Source organism: Schistocerca serialis, chromosome 2 (genome assembly GCF_023864345.2).
Source record: "Schistocerca serialis cubense isolate TAMUIC-IGC-003099 chromosome 2, iqSchSeri2.2, whole genome shotgun sequence".
NCBI classification, from domain to species: Eukaryota; Metazoa; Arthropoda; class Insecta; order Orthoptera; family Acrididae; genus Schistocerca; species Schistocerca serialis.
Window position 1 is genome coordinate 375,327,338 of NC_064639.1, and position 16,833 is coordinate 375,344,170.

Genomic DNA, 16,833 nt, shown 5'->3' on the forward strand with positions numbered 1-16,833 from the left:
GGGGGGAGGGGAGAGGGGGAGAGAGGGGGGAGGGGAGAGGGGGAGAGAGGGGGGGGGGGAGAGAGAGAGAGAGAGAGAGAGAGAGAGAGAGAGAGAGAGAGAGAGAGAGAGAGGGGGAGAGAGAGAGAGAGAGAATTTAAATTAAAAAAATTAGCTGATGCCAAAATAACAAACAACAAAATATCTTGAAAACTATTACCTTTCTCCTCTGGTGGAGATGACACGACTTCTTGTATGGAATGGTCCACAGATTTTTTTGGAGCAGATCTTGTTTCTTCTTTCTTTAAATCTGTAGGAGGAAGTGACTTATGGTCACTTCCTGCATTTACTCTCCTAATTATGTCTGGCGTAGAGAAAAGTGCTGGACCTAACGCCTCGGCCAAATGTGCTGGGGGTTTCCTATTCTCTCGTTTAGGATAATTTTTTCGTATGTCTTGTTTATGGTCAGTTATAACGGATATTTTGCCAGGTGGAACAGGTGAGACAGGAGACACAGGTGAATCAGCCACAGAAGTCTGTTTCATAACAGCATTTTTTGTGGCACTCTTTGTGTCTGGTAGTACCTGTTCCAGCACTGGCTTACTCTCCTCTTCTTTCTGCTTCTCTGCAGGTGGTTCAACAGACTTTGAGGAAACTGCATCACTGTCCACATCGGATTTTCTTTTCCCCTGACTTCTTCCATATGACCTAATGGGTTTCCTGTTCAGGGAACTCTCCAACACAGCATCAGCACTCGAACTGTTGAGATTGGTTCTCACAACACTATTACTTCCAAAAATATGTTCACCTCGGGATGCCGCTGGCGCACTTTCAGAACTGTCCTGAGCCTTGTCCATTGCAGCTAAAGCAGCTGCCATTTCTGAATCTAACTTATGCACTTGTTCCACATCCTCTGACTTTGCTGCTCCCCGTCCACCACGACTGCCTCCACGTCGTCTTGCTCCTCCTCTCACACCACGGCTCCGATCCCACCCTCTACCCAATGAGCCCCTGGATCGTATGCCTCTTCCCCGATTTCCTCTCCCACCTCTGCTGGAGCCACGTTGTCGAATAGTCAAGCGGGCTCTGTAATCATCATCAGTGTCTGGATCGTCATCATCCTCCGATTCTTCAGTCTCATCATCACGTGGAAAATTAGCAAACTCTTCATCATCATCTAAAACAGGAAAAATGAAATAAAATTAATTTATGTTTATCAATTATAACATTAATTCAGAAAATAAAGGAAGTATTCAAACCTTCTGAACTATTTTTCAGGGGAATTTTGTGTGATTCTGAACTTCTAGAGGTTGGCTGTGCTCCCAGAAGTTGTGGTGGTATACTTGGCATCTTAGCCACAAGAACTTTTGCTTGACCAGTGTTTGCAGTCAAAGCTGTTGATGTCACTGAAAAAGTTAATGCCGAATTTACAAAGGAAAGTGTAATAACCTGGTAAAATTGAATGTACAGGAAAATTCAAATGGATGTATGTTCAAAGAGTATAGGAGGACAAGGAAAAAAATGTGTGGATTTTTCCCAGATTTCCCGGTTGAAAATATACTTTTTCCGTATTGAGTGACAGTATACTTTCCCCTGGAATGCTAAAATCCTTTGAATGGTTAAGAATTTGTAGAGTGTCATAGACCTTCTAAGCACTTAAAAACAAGAAGGATGCGTTTCAGAAAGATTTTGCTGGACATTCTTGTATTACGATATGCTGCATATTTTCATATTACAGAAGTATGAATTTGAACTCCACAAACACAGTATGTTAGTTTCCAAAGCACTTAAACTGAGGTTGTGATGTGCTTTTGTAAGCCAATCATAGCTCATGATCTCGTCAACCGATAGCAGCAGATATTCAGAGCATATGACACGTGATGTAGTCAACAATATCATTGTTAAGTAGCATGAAACCACAAATAGGGAAAGTTAATGGTTTAAATTGATACACATAATGTAGCTACAAGAAAAGCTAAGCTTTCACTTAAATAATAGTATTATTATTATTTTTTTTTTTTATTTTTTATTTTGCATGTGTTATAGTTTGTGACACATCATACAAATGTGCCAGTAGAATTTTAAATAATGACATAAATGTCTGGTCTTCTGGGCTTAAAATGCTTCTAAGGGGCTGGTCCTCAAAATGTTAAATTTTAAATGAGAGTCAAATGCTTTGTGATTTAAGAAACTCATCACACATTTTCACACATAACATAATTCATCTTGTTTAGAAGGAAATCTACTTTGAACATAACACTTTTCAAACCACCATTCACAATATTTTCCCGTGACCTGTTAGAAAGAGATTCTTTTCAGTACTTGCTAGAGAACACCAGAAAACAGGAGTTACTGTGCATACACAGCCACGATGACATACAACATTAAGAGATGTTAGATTACATCATAAAAGAAACAGGACATCGGAGGATACTCCGAGAGCATCAGAATTTTGCAAACCATACTAAAATGCACAATAAGGCTTAAAGCACACATTTGTATGTTCATATTAAAAATGAGGTGTGCCCAACTCGATATTAAGCTTTTCAGAGTTGTTTTTGGGGTGCAAATTCTCTTTGAGTACCAGTACTGTATTATCTCAAGTTTAGTTCTTTATTATGGCATAATGCCATACGTACTGAAAGGTGAAACCGTGCACTTAAAATTTAGCACACAGTTGAAACAAGCCAATAGTGTGGAATGAAACTTTTGTTTCAAATAAACTGACTTCTTCTGTGGAAAAGATTAAAATAAAAGCCAAAATTCTTTAGCAAACTGACAGAAATTACTTAATTGCTCCATAAGCCAATCAATGCTTGACCGCTAAAGATGTCAAAATAAAATCAGAAAACTGAAACTAATAACATATTTTAGCTTCTGTAACTACACAAATGTATTTTAATTCACTTGATAGCTCCTTGAGACAGACATCACTTTTGTTTTCATTTGATTTGGGGACTGTAAATGAAGAGGAAATAGCAAAATCACCAAATGTAAACACAGATCACACGGAGACTACCCCCTATCCACTACAAATCTGACTGCACTGCTCTGCACATGCATGAATGTGCAGACTTGGGTGTGCCAGATAAATTTTTCCAGTTAATACCTGGCTGCTTGTTGCTACTACTGCTACAGCTAACAGCCAGAAATGGAAGAAGATACTGCTCATACATGACTCAACTCTGCATATGCCTGAGCTGGCTGGCAACTGCTTTAACGAACCTAATGTACATAGTTGTGGCATCACGCTCTTCAGAAGCAGTTTGTAGTTATGAAGTATTGCATAGTCTTTGTCCTAAGGCCTTTGAGACATTTTGCAGTTGGCAGACACTTGCGTGGGAACTGTGTTTTGTTGTTGTAAATTGCACATTGCCTTGTCCTCTTTGGCACTGGTACTGTAAAAATATAATAAAAGGAATTTGGAGACGGTGAACTGTGAGAAATGAGACAGCACAAAAACGTACACAATATACTCGTCCATCTGTACGCAACCCCTGCTGCCAATCCCTTACCTCAACGCTCGTATCCCTGTAATAAAACTAGATGCAAGACCTGTCCCATACAGCCGCGTACCACCACCTACACCGGTCTGGTCCCCATCACCTATCCCATCAAAGGCAGGACTACCTGTGAAACCAGTCATGTGATCTACAAGCTAAGCTGCAACCTCTGTGCTGCAGTCTACGAACGCATGACAACCAACAAGCTGTCTGTCCGTATGAATGGCCGCTGATGAACTATGGCCAAGAAAGAACAGGACCTCTCTGTTGGTGAGCATACCGACTACGCGGCATTCTTCATTTCAATGACTGCTTCACAGCCTATGCCGTATGGATCCTTCCCACCACCACCAGCTTTTCTGAATTGCGCAGATTGAAACTTTCCCTGCAATATATCCTATGTTCTTGTAACCCTCCTGCCCTCAAACTTCATTAGTCATTTTCCTCACCCATCTAGCCCCTTCCTGTTCCCATTCCAGCACTACACAAGCCCTCTATTCCACCAACACGGCCAGTCTTTTTACTTCTCTCCTTTTCCATTACCCCCACCCCCCCCCCCACCCCACCTCACGCCCTACCCACCGTCGAACCTCCTGACTGCAACTAGCCGCCCTATCCCCTCTCCACCTCATCCCTGCAGACTCCTCAGCAACACATCACCTACCCCACCCCAACCATGCTATCCCTTCCCTTCCTAGCCCCAGCCTCCTCATCACTCCCATCCAGTTGCCTCTCCCAACAGGCACTGCTGCTGCTGCTCATAGTCTGACCTCAGCTGATAGAGACTGTGGTCATTTGCATGTGAATTGCATTTGCGCGTTTGTGTGTGTGTGTGTGTGTGTGTGTGTGTGTGTGTGTGTGTGTGTCCTCTATTTTTGACAAAGGCCTTGTTGGCTGAAAGATTATTTTGTGACAGTCTTTTTGTTGTGCCTAGTGCGACTCTGCATCTCTGTTATATGGTGAGTAGCAAGTATCCTTTTCATAATATTGTTACGTTTTATTTTATTTCTTTATTTATTTTTTCCACTCTCATTTATGTTTTATTGCTGCAGTAATATTCTGCAGTAGTGGGATAGAATAAAATTCTTTGTTACAATATCAGTTCTTACCAGTCAAAATTACATAAAGTTAACTGAAACTAACACAATGAAAAGTTCCCAGAATTCTAAAAAAAATACCAAGTTTTTCTCAGTTTTCTCCCACATGCAAAAACTCCTGGGTTTTTCCCACATTTTCTGGGATGTATACATACTGATGTTGCAGTGATTATGTGGAAGTGGCCAAAATTTAATCTCTTTCTTATGATCTAATAACTGGTTGACCAAAATGAAAAGCTAAATGGAGTAGCAGCATAGTTTCCCAGTGGGATTTGTGCAAGAAGCACAATTGCAAGGAATATCTGTGCATTACAACTCCATCACTAGTAGGTGACCAAAGCCTACACAGTACAGAACTCAGAAAAATGCCTGCAAGGTGAGAGGCAGGGAGTGGGGAAACAATAAAGTTCCTCACACTTTTCAGCCTAATGTTTGCCTAATTTTATCGACAGCCATTTTATGTTGTCTCATTACTCACAGTGCACCATCTCCAAATTGCTTTTATTATATTTTTAGCGTACCAGTCAAGGAGGAAATTTCTTGAGAAACTTACATACAGACATCATGACATCCACATTGTAAGTAAGAAAGAGTCATTGCAATCAACCACTGATGATGTCTTAATTGAGTAAAACGAAACGTGTTGTATGGAAACCACATTTTGATAGTTGCATACACAGTCATAGTCGTAATAAACTATTTATCAGCAGCTACTGATACCATGGCAACCGAAATGAAGAATTTTAACTATATAAATCTAGAAGTATCAGCCTGTAGTAAACAAGACATGGACTTAATATAATTACTTTACTCAAACTTCATCAAGTCAGTCACACATACACAAATCTTGAAGATGGACATGTGCTTAAGCGAGTGCCAACAGCATATCAAGGACAGTTTGTCGTGAAGGTGGAAGCTGACAACCCACACCAGCAAACAGAGCATTCAGCTAGTGAGACAGTACCACGTACAGCCATGGAGGCGATACTCAAGTATTCAGGTACTCTGCCCAAAAGGTTGAAGGCACCGCTTTGCGGTCACTTGGTACGGTCCTTCATTCACTTGGGAAAGGCCCATGCTTGTCTACATCTTCTATCAGTCATGGATGTGAAAAAACTGCAGTGCCAGCTTGCAGAGCCTACGTTCCACTTCAGCCATTTGAACATGGTCCAGGAGGCCAAGTCTTCACTCACGCAGCAACCAGTACACCACAATTTATCAACCAAATTATCCTGTAACTAGTAAGACTGTAGTCCGTCGGAATCGGAGACGCAGAAGGGATGACCATACATTGAGACTGTCTTCTGAATGGAGATATTTAAGTGGGACGCAACACCATCATAGATGCTGATGCCACTATCTGTCCTCATCATCCAGAGGTATCAGTGGACAAGCCCCACTGTGGTGTCTAAATTACAATGCATTTCCTTTGCCTTCGCAACTTCTGTCAGATAGGACACTGTAGAGCAGCCAAGCTTGGATGTTACATGCCATGGCTGAATACTGAAAGGCTTGCAAATGACGTACTGAGTCCTGTCACACTGTGCTGTTTACATTTCTTGATTACTCCTCGACTCAGTGTGGAAATGTACTCTGAATGGCGCCCAGCATTCTGCAACACCTGCACTCTTTTCATGCCCCAGGTACTGATCTGGACACATGGTACTGTAGTTACCTGCTGGTTGGTACAGCTACTGCAGTTTTAAGTTGAGCCACTATGGAAAGTGTTGGGCATGTCAGCATTTGAAAGACATGCCACACAATGAGCAAGGCAATCGGCAAGGGCGGCCCGATCGTCGACAGCAGTCACCACTGGCCCAAAACTTGTAAAAAGTATTGTTCCAGTGGCACTCATTGGGAACTGTATCTTGCATACTCGAGCCTCCAAGTTCTCAGTTGGCACAAATTCCAGTCGTGTGATTACTTTCTGTGTACCCACATTCTTGTTGTCACTTATCTGTCCCAATAGAACTTAGTTATTTAAGACCATGTTTCCTTCTACATCTACATCTACATCCATACTCCGCAAGCCACCTGACGGTGTGTGGCGGAGGGTACCCTGAGTACCTCTATCGGTTCTCCCTTCTATTCCAGTCTCGTATTGTTCGTGGAAAGAAGGATTGTTGGTATGCTTCTGTGTGGGCCCTAGTCTCTCTGATTTTATCCTCATGGTCTCTTCGCGAGATATACGTAGGAGGGAGCAATATACTGCTTGACTCTTCGGTGAAGGTATGTTCTCGAAACTTCAACAAAAGCCCGTACTGAGCTACTGAGAGTCTCTCCTGCAGAGCCTTCCACTGGAGTTTATCTATCATCTTCGTAACGCTTTCGCGATTACTAAATGATCCTGTAACGAAGCGTGCTGCTCTCCGTTGGATCTTCTCTATCTCTTCTATCAACCCTATCTGGTACGGATCCCACACTGCTGAGCAGTATTCAAGCAGTGGGCGAACAAGTGTACTGTAACCTACTTCCTTTGTTTTCGGATTGCATTTCCTTAGGATTCTTCCAATGAGTCTCAGTCTGGCATCTGCTTTACCGACGATCAACTTTATATGATCATTCCATTTTAAATCACTCCTAATGCGTACTCCCAGATAATTTATGGCATTTACTGCTTCCAGTTGCTGACCTGCTATTTTGTAGCTAAATGATAAGGGATCTATCTTTCTATGTATTCGCAGCACATTACACTTGTCTACATTGAGACTGAATTGCCATTCCCTGCACCATGCGTCAATTCGCTGCAGATCCTCCTGCATTTCAGAACAATTTTCCATTGTTACAACCTCTCGATACACCACAGCATCATCTGCAAAAAGCCCCAGTGAACTTCCAATGTCATTAACAAGGTCATTTATGTATATTGTGAATAGCAACGGTCCTATGACACTCCCCTGCGGCACACCTGAAATCACTCTTACTTCGGAAGACTTCTCTCCATTGAGAATGACATGCTGCGTTCTGTTATCAAGGAACTCTTCAATCCAATCACACAATTGGTCAGATAGTCCATATGCTCTTACTTTGTTCATTGAACAACTGTGGGGAACTGTATCGAACGCCTTGCGGAAGTCAAGAAACACGGCATCTACCTGCGAACCCGTGTCTATGACTCTCTGAGTCTCGTGGACGAACAGCGCGAGCTGGCTTTCACACGACCGTCTTTTTCGAAACCCATGCTGATTCCTACAGAGTAGATTTCTAGTCTCCAGAAAAGTCATTATACGAGAACATAATACGTGTTCCAAAATTCTACAACTGATCGACGTTAGAGATATAGGTCTACAGTTCTGCACATCTGTTCAACGTCCCTTCTTGAAAACGGGGATGACCTGTGCCCTTTCCCAATCCTTTGGAACGCTACGTTCTTCTAGAGACCTACGGTACACCGCTGCAAGAAAGGGGGCAAGTTCCTTCGCATACTCCGTGTAAAATCGAACTGGTATCCCATTAGGTCCAGCAGCCTTTCCTCTTTTGAGCGATTTTAATTGTTTCTCAATCCCTCTGTCGTGTATTTCGATATCTACCATTTTGTCATCTGTGCGACAATCTAGAGAAGGAACAACAGTGCAGTCTTCCTCTGTGAAACAGCTTTGGAAAAAGACATTTAGTATTTTGGCCTTTAGTCTGTCATCCCCTGTTTCAGTACCATTTTGGCCACAGAGCGTCTGGACATTTTGTTTTGATCCACCTACCGCTTTGACATAAGACCAAAATTTCTTAGTATTTTCTGCCAAGTCAGTACATAGAACTTTACTTTCGAATTCATTGAACGCCTCTCGCATAGCCCTCCTCACACTACATTTCGCATACCGTAATTTTTGTTTGTCTGCAAGGCTTTGACTATGTTTATGTTTGCTGTGAAGTTCCCTTTGCTTCCGCAGCAGTTTTCTAACTCGGTTGTTGTACCACGGTGGCTCTTTTCCATCTCTTACGATCTTGCTTGGCACATACTCATCTAACGCGTATTGTACGATGGTTTTGAACTTTGTCCACTGATCCTCAACACTATCTGTACTTGAGACAAAACTTTTGTGTTGAGCCGTCAGGTACTCTGTAATCTGCTTTTTGTCACTTTTGCTAAACAGAAGAATCTTCCTACCTTTTTTAATATTTCTATTTACGGCTGAAATCATCGATGCAGTAATCGCCTCATGATCGCTGATTCCCTGTTCTGCGTTAACTGTTTCAAATAGTCTGGGTCTGTGTCATCAGAAGGTCTAATATGTTATCGCCACGAGTCGGTTTTCTATTTAACTGCTCAAGGTAGTTTTCAGATAAAGCACTTCAAAAAATTTCACTGGATTCTTTGTCCCTGCCACCCGTTGTGAACGTTTGAGACTCCCAGTCTATATCTGGCAAATTAAAATCTCCACCCAGAACTATAACATGGTGGGGAAATCTACTAGAAATATTTTCCAAATTATCCTTCAGGTGGTCAGCCACAACAACTGCTGAGCCAGGGGGCCTATAGAGACATCCAATTACCGTGTCCAATTACCATGTCTGAGCCTGCTTTAACCGTGACCTGCACCCAAATTATTTCACATTTCGGATCTCCGTCAATTTCCTTTGATACTATTGCACTTCTTATCGCTATAAACACGCCTCCCCCTTCACTGTCCAGCCTGTCTCTGTGGTATACATTCCAATCTGAGTTTAGGATTTCTTTACTGTTTACATCTGGTTTCAGCCAACTTTCTGTCCCTGGTACTATATGGGCATTGTGACCATTTTTTAATGAGAGCAGTTCTGGGACCTTTCTATAGACGCTCCTGCAGTTAACTATTAGCACATTAATATTGTTATTCCCTGTTTCATTTTGCCTACTCCTACCTTGCCGCTTCTCAGGAGGCATCTTGTCAGGCCTAGGGAGGGAATTCTCTAACCTAAAAAAACCCACATGTGCACTCCACACGTACTCTGCTACCCTTGTAGCCACTTCCAGCGTGTAGTGCACGCCTGACCTATTCAGGGGGACCCTACATTTCTCCACCCGATAGCGGAGGTCGAGAAATTTGGACCCCAGATCTCCGCAGAATCGTCTGAGCCTCTGGTTTAAGCCTTCCACTTGGCTCCAAACCAGAGGACCGTGATCGGTTCTGGGAACGATGCTACAAATAGTTAGCTCTGATTCCACCCCGCGAGCGAGGCTTTCCGCCTTCACCAATTCTGCCAACCGCCTGTACGAACTGAGGATGACTTCTGAGCCCAGACGGCAGGAGTCATTGGTGCCGACATGAGCAACAATTTGCAGTCGGGTGCACCCAGTGCTCTCTATCGCTGCTGGCAGGGCCGCCTCCACATCTCAGGTGAGACCCCCCAGCAAGCAGACAGAGTGAACACTGGCCTTCTTCCCCGACCTTTCCGCTATTTCCTTAAGGGGTTCCATCACCCGCCTAACGTTGGAGCTCCCAATAACTAATAAACCCCTCCCCCCATGTGCCTGCTCGGACCTTGCTGAAGGAGCGGCCACATGTCCACTCACAGGCAGAGCGGGCCACGCCACACGGCCGGCCTCCACGTTTACCCTCCGCCTCGTGCGCCGCGAACGCCGCTGAACCCGCCACTCCCCTTGGGGAGAGGGTGGCCCAACCGTGCCCATTACCCGCGAAAATGTCTCGACAGCAGGGACAGTGAGTGAAGCATGTAACACCTGGGGTGTACCATGCGACGCACCAGACTCCCCACTGCCGCTACACTCCGAGGCAGCAGCCTGAAGACGGCTGACTGCGGCCATCAACACGTTCAGCTGTTCGCGAACAGTAGCCAGCTCCTCCTGCGTCCGTACACAGCAGTCACACATCCTATCCATCCTAAGAAATCAATTTACTGTAGAGAGTTAATCAACTTTTAACTAGACTGCTAATTGACTGAAGGCGGCTGATTGTTGACTAAACTGTGGTTGCTAGCCACTTCTTGTAGAAAACAATGAAAATAGCACTACCTGTCGCTGGACTGCATTGAAAACAAACACTAGCACTACTGGCACTATGGCTGACTAAAGGGACTCTCTCTGATTGTATTCAAAACAAACACGAAATCTATGGAACACTATTACTAGCACTCGACAATTAAAGCTTCCTAAAAGCAAAAACACACGGAAGAAGAAGTGACAAGTAAGAAAAACACAGTTAATACTTAAATTAAGGTAGCTCACTGCACAGAAAGAACATAAGTGCTAATGAGTAAGAGTAGGATTTTTGTGTGTTACGGATCCCGACGATTTACTGCTGTTATGCTCTACTACCATTTTGGAACTTTGTTGGCTATGTTGAATCTGGCAGTTGCCCACACCTTTGATGACACACACAAGGTTAGCTCCTCTGCAGGAACCAGTATTGCTTTCCTATTGACGATGTGTGTCGTTTGCTGTCGTCCTATCACCAAAAGTGTACTACACAAGTGGTCATGCACGTGTCTAATTCTACAAATGTTGCAAACAGCTGCAGCAATTGTATCAAAGCTGGGTGGCTGAGCTTCATGATTTTAGTCGAAAATGTCGCTTTGTCACAGCAGCTCAGGAATCATATGGGGACATCACGGTCCGAGATGCTATCATTCGTTCGGCCCCTGATAAGGAAGTGCACCACTGTGTCCTTCAGTTTGAGCACTCTACACTGGAAGTAGTTTCGAATACTGAACAGTAATTTGAAGTTTCCCGCACCGCAAGTCGACAGAGGCCTGGAATGAGGCTTGGAATAATGTCTCTGAGGGGAGGGGTCATGGCCCATCAACATTCCAATGGTTCTGAACAGCCTACTGCCTTTGCACCAAAAACACTTGACTCAACTGAACGACATTATTCTCAGGTGGAAAACAAAGCCCTTGCTATACTCTATACCAGGGCCCAGACCCCTTGTTCGAACAAGTGGAGCTGCTTTGTTTTCAACTGGAGGCACACATGCTAGATGGTTTTTCCGTATTGCCTCTGCTATGGCAGTATATCTGATGCTCTGGCAGGTCGTGTGCATGGTACAACAGAGGTGTCCAAAACGTCAACAGGCCAGGTGTTGGACCCCCTTCAGAATAATTACGCATTGCACCATCATTTCTCCCTCTTGGATGGCATTGTTCTCTTGTCAAGAGACAAATTTTCTTTCTGTGTTGTGATTCCAGCGGCTCTGTGGCGTGAGATCCTCTGTTTATTACATAACGGTCACTGGGTGTCCTCTCGCATGAATCTGTGATGTGGAACACTTTGTTGTGGCCTGCCATATGTTCCGGGACAACCAGTCAGCACCGTGCACGGTTTTTTCACCATGGCCGGCTCCTACATAGCCTTGGGAGTGTGTCCATATTGATTATGCTTGTACTTCTAAAGAACTTTTGGTTGTTGGCAACTGACCATTTTTTTCATTTTCCTTATGTCATTTGTTGTCTGGCTGCAACAGCAGATGCGAATTTCAAGGCCCTGTCAAAGATATTCTCCACCGAAAACTTGCTTGGTTTTGCACAATAGTCCTCAGTTCATGGCTCAATCTTCCAAGGACATTTATAACCACAATGGCATTAGTCATGTCACGGCTCCTCCTTTCCATTCACATTTGGAACGAGATGGAACATCTCATCGGGATGTTTGAGACACATGCGCAAGTACGTGGCAGATTTTCCCACTGGGGCAGCTCATATTTTTCTGAAGGTTGTACAGAATGAAGCCAGATTGGGGCCAAGAATCCCACCAAGCTCATGCAAGGCTGCCAACCATGGATGCTGCTGATACTGTGTCCCCTAGCATCACGGGTTTTATCAAAGTTCGCCTCTGGTGTGTCCAATTGGGCCAGAGGTTTCAGACATTCCCCCCCCCCCCCCCCCCCCCCCCTCCTGAATCACAGACATTTTCCATAGCCAGTGCGGCTTTTGTGTCTTCACAGTGGGCAGTAACGATCAGCTTGTGGCATGCCACTGGAACCAGTTGCATCTCAGGATGAGCACTGAGCTGCCTCTACAGGCCTAGGACCAGCTGCTGCATATTCATCTACCACTGCCAGTTTCCTGTTCTCCACTGCTGCTTCCTGTAGCCAGTGCCAGCCCCTCCTCCTGTGCTGAGCCTGCAACACCATCAGCAGGGTTTCCAACATTTCTCCTCACCAATTTGCTGCTGTTGTTCCCAGAGCTGGGGCCCTTCATCACGGACCCTGACATCAAGGTGGCTTCCTGCCCGCTGCGAGCCTACGACAATCGGAGTGCACTCCTCCCAGTCACTTTCGACTGTATGCATCAGTCCCAGTGGACGGGGAACTCCTCGCATCTCTTGCTGCCCTCATGAACACCCCAGACGTGTTGGCTGTTGCAGCATTGCTAGTTACCACACCCACCGTGATCATAAAGTTGGGCCACTAAGGCAAGCATAGCGTGTGCCGCATTCGAATGATGTGCTGCACAATGGGGCGGACACCAGGGCTGCTGTCGCCTGGCACAACAAGTGCATGCTGCTTAATACCACTGGTATCTGCCAGGAAAGTATCTTTGTATGTGCATACTCAGGCCTCTAAGCAGTCAGTTGTCAAATTTATTCCAGTTGGGTGGTTACTCCCTGTTTACTAATATACTTGTTCTATATAATAAAACTTGGTTATTTAGGACTGTGTGTTTCCCTCATGTTCCCAGTAAGAATATGTATGACCTGGACCTGGTTCTCTGCTGACTGCACCAAGCAATAATTTTAAAAATGTATATGCACACCTGGGAAATGGATCTGCTCTGCAACAATATTTTAATGATAAACCCTGACAGAAATCTTAAAAATTTATATGTACACCCGGAAACTGGATCTGCTATGCAACAGCAGTTTTATGATGCCTTGGTAGAAATCAGAGTCAACTCAGGATATGAAGTGTGCAAATATTCTATGGCATAATTCCAACACAATATGTCCAAACATAATTTACATATTACAAGGGATGTTAATAACAACTGAAATTACAAGTAGTCACTGGCATGCACAATATGAATCACAGTAAACTACTGTTGCTACCAGCCATGAATTTCACGGATAACTGGAAAGAAATTTTACTTTACACTTTACAGTATTAATTCTACATCGATGTTCTGTAAAACTTTACCTTGTGTAGGTGGACTCCTGTTGACTACAACCATATTGTTGCTTGTAACAACTGAATCACTAACACCAGAATTTTGCACTATGGTTCTATCAGATGTGTGCACAACCGTAGGTAAACTTAGCTCATGCAGAGGTACAGCTGTGTTGTTCGTAACTATAACTCTCTGCTGGCCTCCACTTGTTAAATGTCCTCCAGCTTTGGAAGCAAGAGAAACAAGCTGGGAACCTCCAGATGGTTGAGCTGTTGCCTGCAAATTAAACCATTTGTTCACAATAATAAATTCTTCATGAGTGAACATATCACACAGACCAAACAACATTTTCTAAATTTTCCTCATAAGACCTTATATAAGAGAAAAGCGAATATACCAAAAGTTTGCTACTCAACTGTACTTACGATTTTCCTGAAAATGTGCTGCACAGAAGACAGGGTTGTTCCTTACATGAAAACAGGGTTGTTCCTTACATGAAATATTTGAGTAAAAACAAGTGTGGGTAGGGGAAACAGAGGTGGGGCGACAGCAAGAGGGGAAGATGGAGAACGCACGACGGGGAAGGGGGGAAAGGCATGACGGGGAAGGGGGGAAAGGCACGACGGGGAAGGGGGAAAAGGAAGGAAGAGCAAGGAGGGAAAGGAGGGCCAAGAGCGAAGAGGAGGGAGGCCCAAGAGCGAAGAGGAGGGAGGCCCAAGAGCGAAGAGGAGGGAGGCCCAAGAGCGAAGAGGAGGGAGGCCCAAGAGCGAAGAGGAGGGAGGTCCAAGAGCGAAGAGGAGGGAGGCCCAAGAGCGAAGAGGAGGGAGGGCCAAGAGCGAAGAGGAGGGAGGGCCAAGAGCGAAGAGGAAGGCGGAGATAGAATGAAGAGACAGGAGGAGAAAGAAATAAGAGAAAGGAGGGGAAAGAAATAAGAGGAAGGAGGGGAAAGAAATAAGAGGAAGGAGGGGAAAGAAATAAGAGGAAGGAGGGGGAAAAAGGAGGAGGAGGAGGAGAGATGAATGGAAGAGGGCAGTAAGAAGTAGGAGGAAAGACGGACAGAGGGAGGCAGGGGGTGGGGGTGAGGGTGGGGGTGGGGTGAAGGAGTGCAGAAAAGAGAGGAGGAGTGCAGAAAAGAGAGGAGGAGTGCAGAAAAGAGAGGAGGAGTGCAGAAAAGAGAGGAGGAGTGCAGAAAAGAGAGGAGGAGTGCAGAAAAGAGAGGAGGAGTGCAGAAAAGAGAGGAGGAGTGCAGAAAAGAGAGGAGAAGTGCAGAAAGAGAGGAGGAGTGCAGAAAAGAGAGGAGAAGTGCAGAAAGAGAGGAGAAGTGCAGAAAAGAGAGGAGAAGTGCAGAAAGAGAGGAGAAGTGCAGAAAGAGAGGAGAAGTGCAGAAAAGAGAGGAGAAGGGAAGTGAAGACAGAGGGAGGACAAAGGAAAGAAAGACAAGAATAATTTAGCAAAAGGGACAGAAGAAAATAGGGATGAGGAAGGAAAATGAAGACTGGGAGTGGTGGGGGCAAAAGGAGGACAGGGGGGTGGGAGCATGGCAGTGGGAAGGGGGTTGGGAGCAGGGCAGAAGAAAGGAGGAGAGAGCAGGGCAGAAGAAAGGAGGAGAGAGCAGGGCAGAAGAAAGGAGGAGAGAGCAGGGCAGAAGAAAGGAGGAGAGAGCAGGGCAGAAGAAAGGAGGAGAGAGCAGGGCAGAAGAAAGGAGGAGAGAGCAGGGCAGAAGAAAGGAGGAGAGAGCAGGGCAGAAGAAAGGAGGAGAGAGCAGGGCAGAAGAAAGGAGGAGAGAGCAGGGCCGTGGCACGAGGGTGAGAGCAGGGGTGCAAGAGAGGTGAGATGAGGCAAGAAAGTCTGGGTAGAAAGAGGAGGGAATGAAGAGGAGGAGGGAACGAAGGGAGGGCAGGGAGGCTAGAGGTGAGGAAAGAAACAAGAGGATGTAATTAAGAAGGGGGTGTCATAAAGAGGGGGAGGGAAGAAAGATGGAGTGTGAAGGAGTGGTTGGGGGGTAAGTCATGGTGGGTGAGTCATGGCGGGGTTGCGTGGGTGAGTCATGGCGGGGTTGCGTGGGTGAGTCATGGTGGGGTTGCGTGGGTGAGTCAGGTCAGGAGAGTGGGAACATTGGGGCAGGGTAGCAGCAGGGTTAAGAAGCGAGCTGGGACAGGGGATGGGCTTGGTCGTCGCAGGGGGGAGGGTAGGAGCTGTGTAGAAGGGGGAGCTGAGCCGGGCCGAGGGGAGCTGAGCCGGGCCAGGGGGAGCTGAGCCGGGCCGGGGGGAAAAGCCGAATTGGGTGGGAGTCAGCTGGGTCGGCAGGGAGGGAAGCCGGGTAGTGGGAAACCCTGGGAAGGAGGAAAACCCGAGTGGAGGAAGTTGGGGCAGGGGGGGAGGGGTGGTAAGCTGAGGCGGGGAAGCGGTAAGCTGAGGCGGGGAAGCGGTAAGCTGAGGCGGGGAAGCGGTAAGCTGAGGCGGGGAAGCGGTAAGCTGAGGCGGGGAAGCGGTAAGCTGAGGCGGGGAAGCAGTAAGCTGAGGCGGGGAAGCGGTAAGCTGAGGCGGGGAAGCGGTAAGCTGAGGCGGGGAAGCGGTAAGCTGAGGCGGGGAAGCGGTAAGCTGAGGCGGGGAAGCGGTAAGCTGAGGCGGGGAAGCGGTAAGCTGAGGCGGGGAAGCGGTAAGCTGAGGCGGGGAAGCGGTAAGCTGAGGCGGGGAAGCGGTAAGCTGAGGCGGGGAAGCGGTAAGCTGAGGCGGGGAAGCGGTAAGCTGAGGCGGGGAAGCGGTAAGCTGAGGCGGGGAAGCGGTAAGCTGAGGCGGGGGGACAGATAGGTAAGCTGGGAGAGGGGGAGATTGGTAAGCTGTGGTGGGGGCAGTTGGCTGGGCACAGGCAGGGGGGGAAGGCAGTTAGCTTGGGTAAGACGGGGCAGTGGGGTAATACGGGGCGGTGGGGTAATACGGGGCGGTGCGGATTGAGATGGAGTGGGGGTAAGCCTGGGACAGTCCGGGGCACAGGGAGAGTCCGGGGCAGCAAGACAGGCCGGGCTGGTAGCACAACTGGGCAATGGCAAGCCAGCGTGGCAGTAAAACAGGGCAGTGGCAAGCCAGGGAGAGGAAGTCAGGCTGTGTGAAAGTCAGGATGGGGTGTAAGTTAGGGTGGAGGGGGAAAGTTGGGGTATGGGTCTTCGTGGGAGGGTGGTTGGGAATCAAATTCAGGGCAAGGGAGTGTTGATGGA

The 16,833-nt window shown here is 46.3% G+C and overlaps 1 protein-coding gene across 1 annotated transcript in view; it reads right to left on the reverse strand.

The window, feature by feature from the left end:
- Window positions 1-16,833, reverse strand: part of LOC126457191 (uncharacterized) — a 237,090-nt gene that overhangs the window by 77,826 nt on the left and 142,431 nt on the right. Inside the window, exons 7-9 of the mRNA XM_050093282.1 lie at window positions 13,648-13,894; window positions 1,239-1,385; window positions 200-1,156 (exon numbers count right to left, since the gene is read on the reverse strand). Of these exons, the coding sequence (XP_049949239.1) occupies window positions 200-1,156; window positions 1,239-1,385; window positions 13,648-13,894 (1,351 nt within the window). The remainder of the gene's footprint in view (window positions 1-199; window positions 1,157-1,238; window positions 1,386-13,647; window positions 13,895-16,833) is intronic.